This window comes from Dermacentor variabilis, chromosome 2, assembly GCF_050947875.1.
Source record: "Dermacentor variabilis isolate Ectoservices chromosome 2, ASM5094787v1, whole genome shotgun sequence".
Lineage (NCBI taxonomy): Eukaryota > Metazoa > Arthropoda > Arachnida > Ixodida > Ixodidae > Dermacentor > Dermacentor variabilis.
The window spans coordinates 248,346,833-248,361,874 of record NC_134569.1 but is presented as its reverse complement, the minus strand read 5'-3'; the positions used below and the strand labels follow the sequence as shown (position 1 = coordinate 248,361,874).

Here is a 15,042-nt window from a genome sequence, read left to right as displayed (position 1 = left end):
ATGATGGAGCAGCACTGGCTGAAGCCCCAAAGGGGTCGATTGGAGTTTCTACAAGAGTACCGAACATGGACCCTGTAGACTCCTGAAACCAGTGTGGCGCTGCCCCCTGCCGCATCACACTGGCATAACTTACTTGAAGTAAGTGCCTTAGCCTTTTCCTTGCTTCATAGAATGAAATCTTTTCCTTTACAGTTATTGCTATTATTTCTTTTTCTCTTTTCCAGCAAGGGCAGCTCCGTGAGTAAGCTGGATGATCGCCCTTGCAATTGACACATTGTGCGGGAGCACTGCAGTTGTCAGATGGATGGTCGTTGGCAGTACACTTTGCACGTTTCCTTTCCTCTGCATGATTGTAATGCATGTCCGAACCTCTGGCACTTGAAGCACCACCTCAGGTTCGGTATCTAGGGTCGGACGTTGATCTTCAGGTAGCCTGCGTTGACTGAACTCGGCACAGTACTAGAACCACATGTTAGTATTACGTGTTTTGTGGGGATCTGTTGGTAATTTTGTCGAAGTGTTATCCTTTGTACCTTGATTACATTATGCACCTGGAATCCCTTAAGGAGCTCTTCGTCACTGAGGTTCAAAAAATTTTCTTCTGATATTACTCCTCTGCTTGTGTTGAGTGTGCAATGTGGGGAGATTGCGACATTAATGTCACCAATACTTGTGAGTTCACTGGTTTTTTCGACTTGGTCTTTCTTTGTCAGTTCAAGGAGGAGGTCTCCGCTTGCCATCTTGGACTCTTTGTAGCCCGATCCGATCGTGTTTGATAGGCATTTGGATACTAAGAAAGGCGATAGTTTTCTAATAGTTGGGTTGCCTTCACTGTGAAGGACATGGAACTTTGAAAAGGTGTCATGGTTTGGTTTTACTAGGAACTGTAATGTTGCTTTGGTGCACCCTCAAGAACCGGGGGGCCTTAAAGGTCCAAACACCCAGCATCGGCTCAACCCCCAGGATCCCCCTTTCCCCAGACATCTTGGAGGGGAGGAAAAGCGTTTGCCATGTAAACACTGGAAAATTCGGCAGTGATGGTAGCCACTCACCACCGAGCCTAACTAGGGGATGCTACTCGGTTGGGAATAATGCCTGCAGATGCCAGGTATGCATCGCCGCTACAACCTAATATATATGTACCCAAGATTGGATATATTACACACGGTTAACCCTTGCCGCCAGGAAATACGGAAGTAATAAGAAGTGAAGAGAAGACAAGAAGGATGGAAAAGTGGGAGAGAAAGACGAAGATTGGAGAGGAGGACAGGTAAAGGTGACTGCCAATTTCTTCCGGGTGGGTCAGTCTGGAGGGGCCGTCTATGTGAAACCGAGGCCTAATAGGTGTCTTGCCTCTGCCAAGGGGCCTTAAAGGTCCAAACACCCAGCATCAGCTCAACCCCCAGGATCCCCCTTTTCCCAGACATGCCTAAGCCGCGCACGGCTACACGCGGGAGGGTCCAACCCTCGTGTGCTCGGGTAGGTGGTGTTGCAATAGACCAAACGCCTGCTGATGCAGACACCCTGTGGGGAAAGCATCATGTTATAGAGATACATATTTTCCAGAAAAAAAATATGTTTTTGTTCATTTTGAAGTGTTAGTAGAACTTTTGATGCCAGTTGGAAGGTTACTCCATATTATAGCTTCAGCAAATGTTAACTTACAGCACCTATATACATCTTTAGGCTTTGTTAAATTGAAATTCTTATGAAGGGCTTGTCTAGTGACACACTTTGCTGATACCATAATTAATGAAGGATAAGGTGTGTTGACTGCAACTATATTTCAGACTATATCAGCGGTTTTATAATCGATCGTTAACTGAAAGGGAGGGATGTTTAGTTTGGTAAAAAGCGGAACATATTGTTACGGCGTTAAAAACAGTCAGACGTATATTTACAAGATATTTACAATATTTGTAGCAGCTGAGAAAGTGGTAGACAGCACGCGAAGACCAGAGCGTCGTGTTCTTCTGACGATGACTGAAACGTCTTCTTCGTCAGCGTGTCACATGATCCCCGGCGGCTGAAGCACTGGCTCGGTGCTGGTTAGGAGGCGGGCGAATGATATGACTTAAGACGCACGACGTGGACCCTGTCGGAGTGTTGCTGAGCCACGGTTGGCTCAAGAGGGGCGATTTCGTACGTGACTTCAGTTACTTGACGCAAGACACGGTAAGGGCCAGAGTAGCGTGAAAGTAACTTCTCCGAAAGGCCACCGCGTTGCGACGGTGACCAAAGGAGAACCAGGACGCCCGGTGTGTAATGGACGTCACGATGGCGGGCGTCATATAAGCGCCGCTGATTGTCCTGCGACTCCACAAGTTGACGTCGAACAATATGGCGTGCTTCTTGTGCTTTGAGTATGGCTTCACGGGTGTACTCAGATGTGGAATTAAGACTAGCAGGCAAAACGATGTCGAAAGGTAGTTTAGGGTCGCAGCCAAACAAGAGGAAGAATGGAGAGTAGCCAGCGGTATCAAGGTGAGACGAATTATAGGCGAAAGTAACGAACGGCAGCGCAACGTCCCAGTCGCAATGGTCAGCGGAGACATACATGGACAGCATGTCAGTAAGGGTGCGGTTAAGGCGCTCGGTTAGACCGTTCGTTTGTGAATGGTAAGCAGTAGCAAGTTTGTGTTTAGTCGCGCACGAGTGTAGAATGTCATTGACAACTTTCAAAAGAAAGTAACGGCTTTGGTCGGTGAGGAGCTGTCGAGGAGTGCCGTGGTGAAGGATGACATTCTCTAGGAGGAACTCGGCGACATCGGTTGCACAGCTTGTCAGAAGAGCCCGTGTGATTGCATATCGGGTGGCGTAGTCTGTTGCTACAGCAATCCACTTGTTCCCCGAAGCAGACATAGGAAAAGGGCCTAAAAGATCAACACCTACACGGAAGAATGGTTCTGATAGTACGTCAAGTGGTTGAAAGCGACCAGCAGGTAGTGTGGTCGGCTTTTTGCGTCGTTGACAAAGGTCACACGTAGCGACATAACGGCAGACGTCACGGTACAGACCAGGCCAAAGAAGCGCCGACGAACGTGGTCATAAGTCCGTGAGACACCAAGGTGACCTGCAGTCGGTACATCATGAAGCTGGGCGAGAACAGCCTGACGCAGATGCTCAGGCACAACGAAGAGTCGGGCAGGGCCGTGCGGGCGTATGTTAGAGCGGTACAATATACCGTCTTGGAGTTAAAACATGCGAAGGGAAGGATCGGGCATCGTTGAAGTGAGCCATTGAATAAGGTCTTGTAAGGAGGCGTCCCGACATTGTTCAGCTCCAATATCGCGAAAAGCAGCCAGAGAGAGAACGGTGACAGGTATGCCGGCCGCAGAAACGTCAGGAGGGTCGACAGGATGGCGCGAAAAGCAGTCCGCATCTTGATGTAACCGGCTGGTCTTGTACACAACTGAATAGTTGTATTCTTGAAGGCGCAGAGCCCAGTGGCCAAGGCACCCTGAAGGATCTTTGAGGGACAAAAGCCAACACAGAGCGTGGTGATCAGTGATGACTGTGAATTGGCGGCCATACACATAAGGGCGGAATTTACCCACTGCCCAAACGAAAGCCAGACACTCGCGTTCAGTGATGGAATCATTGCGCTCAGCAGAGGAAAGGGGGCTGGCTTAGGCAATAACACGTTCTCGCCCTTGTTGTTTCTGTGCCAAGATAGCGCCAATACTGTGGCCACTGGCATCGGTACGGACTTCTGTTGGAGCTGACACATCAAAGTGAGCGAGAATGGGCGGGGATGTAAGCAGCCCAATCAGCTTGGTGAAAGCACCAGCTTGCTCAGGGCCCCAAATGAAGGTAGCGTCTTTCTTGAGGAGCTGATTGAGAGGGCGCGCAACGTTCACAAAATTTCGGACAAACCGACCGAAGTAGGAGCAAAGGCCCAAGAAACTGCGAACATCCTTGGCACATGTTGGCACGGGAAAGTCTTTCGCTGCCCGTATTTTATCGTGATCAGGGCGTACACCAGAAGAATCGACGAGATGCCCGAGCGCAGAAATTTCCCAATGGCTGAAGTGGCACTTGGATGAATTTAGTGGTAGCGCTGCCTGACGGAAACCAGATAGGATCGTCAATAGGCGTTCGAGGTGTGTCACAAAAGTCGGAGAAAAAACGATCACGTCATCCAGGTAACAGAGGCAGATGGACCACTTGAAACCATGTAGGAGGGCGTCCATGATTCGTTGAAATGTGGCCGGGGCATTACATAAACCGAAAGGCATCACTTTGAACTGATACAGGCCATCAGGAGTAATAAAAGCTGTCTTCTCGCGGTCCATGTCATCGACAGCAATTTGCCAGTAGCCGGAGCGAAGGTTGATGGACGAAAAATATTGTGCTCCATGCAGTCAATCCAGGGCAACGTCAATGCGTGGTAGCGGATAGACGTCTTTCTTTGTGACCTTGTTGAGGTGTCGATAATCGACACAAAATCGCCAACTGTTGTCTTTCTTTTTAACTAGTACAACAGGCAATGCCCATGGGCTGCAAGAAGGTTCGATGATGTCTCGAGAAAGCATCTTGTCAACTTCATGTTGGATGATATGTCGCTCAGTAGGCAAGACGCAGTAGGGTCGCCGATGGATCGGACTCGCATCACCGGTGTTTATTCAATGTTTTACGAGAGATGTTTGTCCTAGAGGGTGCTCTCCAAGGTCAAATACGTCCCAGTATGAGGCAAGGAGGCAACGTAGTTCTTTAGCACGCTGGGGTGGATGATTGGAAGCAATCATTTTTGTTAGGGCATTCAAGTCTGAAGGGACGGGGGTGAAGCAAGCGTTGAACACGAGGAGCTGTCACAAGAGAAAACTGAAATGTGGTAGTCTCTGGCTGGCGTTATTTACGCCAGGGATATTCCGCGCAGGAGTACTTTTGTACAGAGTCTAAAGTTCACAAGCGGAAGGCAGGACGTGTTGTCCGAAATGATAATGACGGTGTGAGGAAAAGCGATGTTATGCGAGAGCAGGACATTCGGACTAGGGGATACGATGTAGTCACCGTCTGGTACAGGTGAAACGGGGGAGAACTTATGTAGGTAACGGCACGGTGAGGGAGGCGAATATGCTCTGTGGAACATAGCCGTATCGAAGCACTATCGAGAGGGTCAATAGCAGCAGGTAGAGCGGGTTGCACAACACCAGCAGAACAGTCTATCAAAGCGGAACGTGTAGACAGAAAGTCAAGGCCCAGAATGAGGTCGTGAGGGCAGTGCTCTAGAACATAAAATAAAACAGAAGTATGATGTCTGGCGACACTCACGCGAGCCGGATACATGCCAATAACGGCTGGTGTTCCACCGTCGGTGACTTGGACCACAGGCTACGGAGCAGGAGTGAGGACTTTCTCGAGACGATTCCGAAGCTGAGCATTCATCACAGATACATGCGCGCCAGTGTCAATCAGAGCCGTAACAGGTACACCATCCACGTTCACTTCTATGAGGTTCCAATGTGTGGGCAAGGTCAGAAGAGGATTCTTGTGTCGGGTCTGTTTGGCAGCATCAGCTCCAGGTGCTGCACCTATTAGTTTTCCGGAAGTGTGTGCCGGAAGGAGCTAGGGGACGGTGATCGGCGAGATGGGGGCGATCGGGAGAAGCGGCAGCGTGGCGAAGGCGAGTGGCTAGAGCGGGTAGGCACAGAAGTGTCGCCAGAATTTACTGGCTGCGTTGGCGGGGGGAACCGAGGAGCAGCATGAGGGCCGTGGGATGGGTGGTAGGACCAGGGGGTCGGATTCCACGAAGACAGGCAGTGACGTGAAATATGGCCGATACAGCCACAAGTGAAGCATATAGGCCTGTCGTCTGGAGTACGCCATTCGGTCGGGTTGCGACACCGGGTTGGGGTATTCAGGCTGCGGGTGCGTATGACAGTGCTGGACGGAGTGTAGTCAGGCCGATTAACTGAGCAGACGTCGGTCAAGCCAACGTTGGCCAATTCTTGGCGCATGACGGACTGTATCAATGAGACGGTCGCCTGGCAATTGTCAAGGCAATGGGTTGGGGTCGTGACAGGAGATGTGGCTTCTAATTCACGTCGGATTACATGGAGGATGTCATCAGAGTGGTTGGGTGTGAGCGGACTGCGGAGGTATTTGCAGGTGGATGTGGCAGCCATGTTGGGAAGGCGGGGAAATAGCTGGGCAATGCGGCAACTCTTGGCTTCTTCAAACCGCCGGCATTCGGTAATGATGGCTTGCACAGTGGAAAAATTCTTGAAGACAAGGAGATGGAAGGCATCATCTGCTATGCCCTTAGTGGCATGTGCGACCTTATCAGGTTCGGACATCTTTGGATCCACTTTGCGGCACAGAGCGAGCACGTCCTGGATGTACGTGAGGTAGGATTCAGTGCATGTCTGGACACGTGAAGCCAGGTTTTTTTGGGCAGCGTGCTGACGTCCAATAGGCTTGCCAAACAAATCTTTGAGCTTCTGCTTACAAATGTCCCAGCTGGTAAGTTCCTCCTCGTGGGTCTGAAACCAGACGCGTGCCGTGCCCGCGAGGTAAAATATCACATTAGCGAGCATGATGGTCTGGTCCCAGTGGTTGCTGGCGCTCACCCGCTCATATAGTTGAAGCCAGTCTTCAACATCAGTGTCGTCGGTGCCAGAGAAGGTTCCTGGGTCGCGGGGGTGTGCTAGAATGACAGTGGGCGTGGGTGCCGATGGGCCCGAAGCATCCCCCCTTGAGCTGGCATTGTAGATGCAGCCAAGGAGCGCCCGCTACGTAAATCCGTCTTGATAACAATCCTGCAACCTCCACCAAAAATGTTACGGGGTTAAAAATAGTCAGACGTATATTTACAAGATATTTACAATAATTGTAGCAGCTGACAAGATGGTAGACAGCGCGCGAAGACCAGAGCGTCGTCTTCTTCCGACGATGATTGAAACGTCTTCTTCGTCAGCGCGTCACAATATGATGTACAGCATGATACAGATGCAATTACTTTTACCACTCTTCTCAGAAGACTGCAGACTATGACAGTATGCAATGGGTATGTGAAGCCCCATGATTCAATACAGAATGTCAGATGACAGTGGAACACATCAACATATATTACACAAAGTAATTCTCTGTGAAAATGCTGTCATGCCTCAATGAGAGACCGCTATGTACATAGGATGCAAAGCTACCTTAGCTGTTTTCGTTCTCAGGAGAAAATTGCAACCAAAATTCCAGTTTATATAGTAAACAACAGTTAGATGAGCTGGCATGAAAAATGATAACTAGGATGACAAATAGGCAAGACCAGAGGGGCTTGGTTACAACCCAGACCACAGAGTAAGCAACGTTTTGTTGGTCTCCATATTGCAACATACACACCAGTAATCTGAGGTAGAATGAAATTAAATACCTCTTTTTGTTATTGTTTACTCACATACACAGTAGTAATTGCTGAGCTAACCTAGGAACAGAATTTCCTTAGAAACGGGCCAAAGCACTCTGACAAGGATTCTCACACTGCTCACCTTGGTCAATGCTCTCAGGGCAGACTCGCTTGCCTTCCGAACAGACTCCTGCATGAGTGGCAAACTTGTATCAGGACTTGTTAATGATTCAAGATATCTTGAGACAAAGGTCACAAAAGAAAGCAAAGAGCACGGAATAAACTTCTCTTTCTCAAAAAACAGTAAATCAGTTCAGACTGATCAAATATTGTATCAAAATTCTATATTCATGAATATTTGGTTATAGGTTAATTACTACAATATAAAATGAAGGTCAAGGTGCCACTTCTTTAGAAATTCATGCCGAAACCCCATTGCTGGTACATCAATGTGGTGTCACACATTTTGCCATATTCTTTTGCATTGGAGCAGTTGTGGCTATGTAGAAGTTATCAAAATTTGCTATGTTAATTTATTGGCTCTTTTAGAACACAATGTAGTAGATTTTTTACTGGAAAAAATTGACTAGGCCCAAGCAGATGACGTAGGAAGCCACAGTGCAGGAATTTCAAAGCACTGCTGTTTTGTTTTCCACCTTCTCTGGCTCATCAAACGTCTTCTCACGGTACGAGTATAGAAAGGTAATTTACTAACACAGCTCAAGTACTTTTCCTATTCAGTGCCCACTGCTGAGCTTGAATATCGCCTTTTTCCTGCTACCCACAGGCAAGAGATGGCAATCCTGTTGGCAACCCCATGACTACCATATTCCCCACTCTACCAGGATGGCCACAATGCTTCGCATGAGGATAGTATTTTGCCAAAACATTTCAACAGAAACAAGCGTTTTTCTTTGCCTTCCTCGTATTGCACCGTGTATACAGGCACTACAGGTCCTAGCAACTCATATCCATTTTTTAATATGTTAATGTAAATGCCAGTTATGTAGTTGCTGTTTCACCCATACACATTTTGCAGCAGACATATGTTTTGAACTCAAAAAGTCCAAGTTCAAACTTCTAGACTTCAGTGAATGAACCCTGATAACTGCTGGACAAGCCCACTGGGACACGTCCCAACACAGTGGGTAATGGAGAGGTGTCATGAGCGCTACAGAAACTTAGGAAATGACATGGTGATCAGACTGCAGGGCAAGAGAGCACTGGCGGATTGAATTTATATTGTTTTTCTTATAGACTCAAAACCTCAATGCAGCTGAACCCAACTATATTGACCTCATTTACATCAAATTACCCCTTATATCAACCAATTGGTGAACACCATAAAGGTACAATGAGAATATATAGCAGTAAGTATGGTTACTTCAAACAAAAATAGCAGTCCTTACCAGTATATCACACTTTAAGCAAAACGAGTGTCCCAAAAGTTGGCTTTCCCACACGGGCACCAGGCAGGAAGCCAACATCCCCTCAGAATAAGTGCTTTAGCCCAGCTACGCCTGTGCTGCTCTACCATGGTGCAGCCAATGCCAGACAACTCCGTCGAAAATATGATCCTGGTCTGCCCTGCAGTGCTCGCTCCGCCATTTTGGCATTTTTCGGTGTTATTTTCCCTTTTTCCAACGTGTTCTCTATGTTTTTGGATAACGGCTGGCACAAGACGGGACAACCTACAGTTCAATGTGAAGTTGGAAATTATACAGCTGGGTGTGGTGAAAAAAAAGAAAAAAATCTGACATCATTGCACCACTCTAAGCTGACATTAAGAAGGAACTGATCGTTGCACCAGTTTTTGCGTTTCCAGTGATGGCACTAAAAAGCCCTTTGATGAAGCCATTGCAAGTTTCACTGATCATTAGAGCAGTTTATCAGCATTTCCAGAAGGTGTTGACTGGCCAACAATCGACAAGTTTGTGTCTGTGGAGGAAGGTACAGCGACCATGAAGAGCTTCAGAACAATGTTACAACGTTACATATCAACGTTAATGTGATACATAATGTTTACAACCTTATGTATCCGGACATGAGTGAAAGGAACAGTGAGGTCAAAAATTTGAATTCTGTGCCCACCTACTCCAACATCATGTGAGCGCTCCCCCTGTTTTGGCACTTCCGCACGAACATCAAATCCGGCTGCAGCCTTATCTGCAGCCTTTCGTAACTAGAATGCAGAAAAATGTGTGCTCTCCTAGGCAATAAAGATAATGTTGAAGCAAAAGATTTGGGACAATTTCGTGCCATAGTAAACCTCAATTAGGTCTGTTTCATCAATAAAATGCTGTTACAAATGGTATGTGCTTTGTACAATTGTTAAATAGATCTACCATATTTACTCGAATATATGCAGACTCCAATTTTAAGCCGACCCCTGAAAGTTCGAAGCCAGAAAAAAAAAATATACCTTGAACGTAGGCCGAACAAAAAAGTGAGGACAGCGTTCATCAAAACGAAAACCATATTTATTGAATATGAACATGCCGAGCTCATTCTATGTCATCATTGCTGCTAGCCTTGTGGCTATCTTCCTTATCACTGACAGCTCATCTCCTTGTTGCGGCGCATGCAAAAAAGATGTACAATTTTATGTACAAAAATATGTACAAAAAAGATGTACAAAGATGTACAAAAAAGATGCACAAAAAAGATGTACAATTTGTGGGGTTCTCATACTCATGCTCTTGGGACAAAGGAACGACAACACAATAGTGCAAACAATCACAAGGGCATTTATTGCACCTTTCATAGATCAATGTCTGCTAGCCGAGTTGCTATCTCCAAAACATGCCGATGGGCGCGTGACGAATCTAGGAAGTCCAACTCACCGCGACCAGATAACAAGCGAATATGTTCACCCTATGCTGGATCCCAATGCCTGGTTCTTCGCACATACGGTCACGTGAACGGTGGCGCGTTCGAACGAGGCCTCACGAGACGGTCTCACAGAAGCATGGATCGGCACACGCGCGGCACGTCCGCGCTGCTCGCCGTCCGCGAATCAAAGAGGGAGGGCCTTGTCTTTCCCGCGCCCAAGTAACCCCACAGCTGCGCAACACTCGCGCCATCTCTCACACTGCGCTTAACCACTCCGACCGCCGCCGGCACAAGGCCACGCGGCGAAGCCACACTGCAGGAGACGGAAGCTTTGCGGGAAAAACAACATATCAGGGGACGCGTGAGAGTCGCGCATCCCCACATCCCCCCAACCTTGAATCACTACTTATTCCAGCGAAACATGTGACACGGTCTAACATCAACCTGTGCTTCGCGAACAAGATAGTACATGCAACAGTGGCCGCACTGAGGAAATGTCCACACGCTGTCCATAACATGCGAGCCGACATTGTCCTTGGGTACACCGCTGGCGTCCACCGGTCACAGCAGCTGCTTTGCAGACTCGACGGCACGATTTCAGGCCGGGACTCCGGAAACGGCGACGCAGTAGTCGGAACGAGCAAGCGTCACTCGCGCTGATGCGCCCTGCTGGCGAGAGCCGTAGTAGCTGTCGGTGACCGCCGGCTCTTTTCTCCGCCGCCGAGGGTTGCGAGCTGGATACAAGCGTTTGCCGAAGTCTGCGCCGAACCGGCCACAGGTTTGGCTCGATCGTAATCCGGGGCAGCAGCGCAGACGATGTGCAGGTGACAGCAAGCCAGGGGTGACTCCAATCACGCTGCCGTACTCAACACACTTGGCAAACACTTAACTAGTGCAAGGGAGAGGAATTCTGCATGTGCATCGCCCACGTGGTATGATGTCCAACTCGGTTAGCAAAATATCGGGCAGCTACTCAGATGCTAAGTTCATGTGAACGAAGCTCACTTCCTTAAGTCGAACGAGTAATTTCAATTCATGCGAGGCTAACTAGAATGAGGGAAGCAGAGTGCAACACTTCAACGCCACGGTCCACCAGGTTGTGTCCCTCCACGTGCGACAGGCAGCGCTTCATTAAGCCTTAGGCCTAAAGCGTCGCTACCCTGACAACAACAACAACAACAAAAAAAACACCCAAAATGGGTGCAAAACAGGCAGCCGCGAGGAGACGTCAGCTCTGTTAGGTGGTCCTACCCCGCTCGGTGCACACAGCCCCGACACCGTCCCAGACGGTGTCGGAGCACCCGGTGCCAGGCCGCAATACCAGTCAGCCCATAGTGGCACCCGTGGCCCGCGGCCACCCGGCTCCCAGAGCCGCGACTTCATCAGAGTCAAAGAGATAGAAGAAGCTATTTACATAAGAAATTCGGACCACCGACGAGGCTTCCGTACTCACTTGCTTCAGGCTTGCCAATGCTCCGCAGGCGAAAAGCCTCGCTCTCCCAGGATGCAGACGACGTGGCTCTCGTACCGACGAATGTCATTAAAAAAAAGCACTTGCGAAAAGGCTTAGCATGTTGACATGTTCAAACACACTACAGCCACCGTCGCCTCGCTCAAGAAAGCAGTGCGCCGCCAACGCTAGCGATCAAAATTCGCGCTAGCCCTACGCTTCGGTTCAAACAAAGGTCTCGAACGAAGCAAAACTGTTAAAACTATCGTCCGATGCCCCAAGAGTCCCACGTTGGGCAGCCAGATGTGGGGTTCTCCTCCGTGCTCTTGGGACGAAGGAATGACAACACAGTAGTGCAAACAATCACAAGGGCATTTATTGCACCTTTCATAGATCAATGCCTGCTAGCCGAGTTGCTATCCCCAAAACATGCCGATGGGCGCACGATGAATCTAGGAAGGGGAATCAGGGGAAGCGTTAGAGTCGCGAATTCCCACAAATTACACATGTAGTCTGATATGCTTTACTGCACAAGGCACATTTTGTATTATGCTCAATAACAACCCTAGAAGCTCGACAAGAGACTATGCGTCTTATGAACGGTGCCATGATAAGATGCCTCCGTACAGTGAGTCGCAAAGATGGTGATGGCAGTTGAGGACAACGCTTGCACCATCCCATACACTCGCTGAGATTGTGGGGTGGTTTGTTGGCTTACCATGTGTGGTGTGGCTTCTGTGAGTTGATACAAGTCGATTCGGTGTAAAACCATAACTTCTGTCGCCGACACCCGACCTACCTTTTGAAGCACTACCTTTTATGCCCGAAATAAGTCTGAAGACCTGCCCATACAGTTATTAGGTGTATCGGTACTCATACCGTGACAGGAGACGGTGGGTGCACACGTGTGCAATTAAGGAATGCATACTGTGTCTGGTGACAATTGCCTCTTCCCGCTCTTGGTATGCTTCACTGCGTAACACTGCTGTAGTGGGGTAAAGCTGACTTTTGGGAACTCGCATTATGCAACGCGTGGTTTTCCGAGCTTTGAAGCCATTGGCGAGGATTGCAAAGGCGGAGTCGGCGCCATTGCTAACACCAGCGAATCGATTTAATGAACAACATGGCACCGAACAGAAAGAAGCTTGGTGGCAAACGTCGAAGCAGCTAGGTCTAATAACTAGGCCTAGCATTGCTGCGGTGGTGGCTGCAGATGCCACTGGATCAGTGTGTGAGGGCAACTGTTCGAAGCGGCGAGATAATCAAAATGGCAGCAGTGGCATCTTCGATCAATGCCATTTCGGACATGCGGCGTTTGCCAAAACTTCATGAAAATCAGACGATGAAAGGTTTTGCATCTGAAATTTCAGGTGTTTTTATACACTGATTCTATAGGTACCGTGCCGGTGTCCTGAAGGTGTCTGAATTATTGGGCATGCCAGCAAAAAAATGGGCATCCGAAAAATCGGTCATTGAGTGCAGTTGCATAACCATACTGAAAACAATGGATTGAAATGGAAACACGAAAATACCACACTTTTGCGCAGTTGGTGTAAATTGAACTTATGTGGGTGCAGCCAGGAGTAGGCAAGTCCAACTGCAGCAAAATGGCGTGAATGGCACAGTTGGACTACCGCTGGCAATGCTGTAAGAAATGCTGGCCATTAGGAAAGTTGCTGCCCCATTGACTTGGCACCAAACCTCAACTCTGAACTGCCGCAATAGCAGTCCAAGGTGGTTAGGCCTCTTGAAGGTGTTGTTCACAGTGACACATACTTAGAAAAAGGCACAGAAAGCACTTTTTCACTCTACCTGTCCCTTTTCTTAAGTATGCAAGCACTGTGAACACTATAAAGATGCGCTGTCACTGACTTGCCTAAGCTTCAACCGTTGGCTAGGCCTAGCAGCCGAGGCAGTACGGCCAAGGTATATGTACGCATGGCAGCACATCTCCCATAGAAGCCCATACATCCTGCAATGGTAGCTCACGGAGGAATGGCATGGCCATCTACTTTTTGTGGAGCCAACTTCTTGGTGGAAAGAAAAGACAACCTTTGCCAGTCGAGCCTTGTTGTGCCAAGTCACCTACTGCACCAGCTCACATCACATCGCATACAAAAAGCAAACAGTACAAATGAAGTGCCCGGCATTGCACTATCTTAGGGATCGGCCCACGTATAGGAAGTACTTAATGCCTGCTTCACCTCTGCCGTGGGTCGGCCCGGCATTCCACTATCTTCGGGATCAGCCCACGTGTAAAGAGTGCTTAACGTCTGCTTCACCTCCGCCGTGGGTCTGCCCAGCATTGCACTATTTTCGGGATTGGCCCACGTATGGGGAGTGCTTCATGCCTGCTTCACCTCTACCGTGGGTCGGCCTGGCATTGCACTATCATCGGGATCGGCCCACGCATGGCGAATGTTTAATGCCTGCATCACCTCCACCACAGGTTGGCAAGGTATTGCACTATCTTTGGGATCAGCCCATGCGTGTGGTGTGCTTAACACCTGCTTTTCCACCGCCATGGGTCGGTCCAGTGTTACACAATCTTAAGGATCAGCTCACGCATGGGAAGCGCTTAATGCTAGCATCACCTCCGCCGCGGGTCGGCCCGGTATTTTACTATCTTCGGGATCAGCCCACCTATGGGGAGTTTTGTGTCTACACAAAGACGCAATTCTGGGGGAACTAGCCCTTAATTGCTTCGCTGTAATTTGCTGTAAAACCGGTTGTCTTTGTGTTAATTAATTAATTAATGAAGACAACGACCGCAGGAGCCGTGGCACGAGTTGATAGTGCCGAAGGGCGCCAACAAGCCAGCTGTGGAAGACGATGCTGGAGCCAATCCTGATGATGATAGTCTTGTGTTAACACATGGACATGATCTGGGGAACTAGCCTTTAACAGCTTTGCTGTAAAAATAAATTTACTGATCAACTCTTATTAAGTTAGTACTATATATAATATTACCATTACTTTTTAAGACTACATATAAGAGAGTTTTGATGACATGACCAGTGTTAAATACAGTAATAACATCTCTGCTAAGCTCAGCATGCTTTGCCAAGAGTAAACTTCAGAAAGCCTGCACAGTTTTGTATTCATAATTATTTGTGGATGGAAGCAAACAGGATGAATAACTAGGCTAGTTGGTTCACTAAAGGATAAGGAATTTAAGTTTCTTGATAGTTAGACTTTCTTAACATTTAATATTGCCTTTAAAATGATTTAACCAGTTGATCCTCGACACGCATGCGCAGCTGTCCTACTTTGTTTTTGTGTACATATTTGTTTCCTTTCAACAAATTTTTTCAGTTGTGAGTGTCTCGTCCTGCCCATTCTGTTCATTCTCATCTTTGTGTCCTTTTACAGTTTCAAGATGGAAGCAAACAGCCTGTAACTTCACATTCTCTTATTG

The 15,042-nt window shown here is 48.2% G+C and overlaps 1 protein-coding gene across 2 annotated transcripts in view; it reads right to left on the bottom strand.

Moving 5' to 3' along the window:
• The window catches only part of LOC142573223 (proteasome adapter and scaffold protein ECM29-like), a 297,184-nt gene that overhangs the window by 173,162 nt on the left and 108,980 nt on the right, over positions 1-15,042 (bottom strand). For both annotated transcript variants that reach the window (XM_075682816.1, XM_075682817.1), the window contains exon 14: positions 7,485-7,532. In XM_075682816.1, the coding sequence (XP_075538931.1) occupies positions 7,485-7,532 (48 nt within the window). The remainder of the gene's footprint in view (positions 1-7,484; positions 7,533-15,042) is intronic.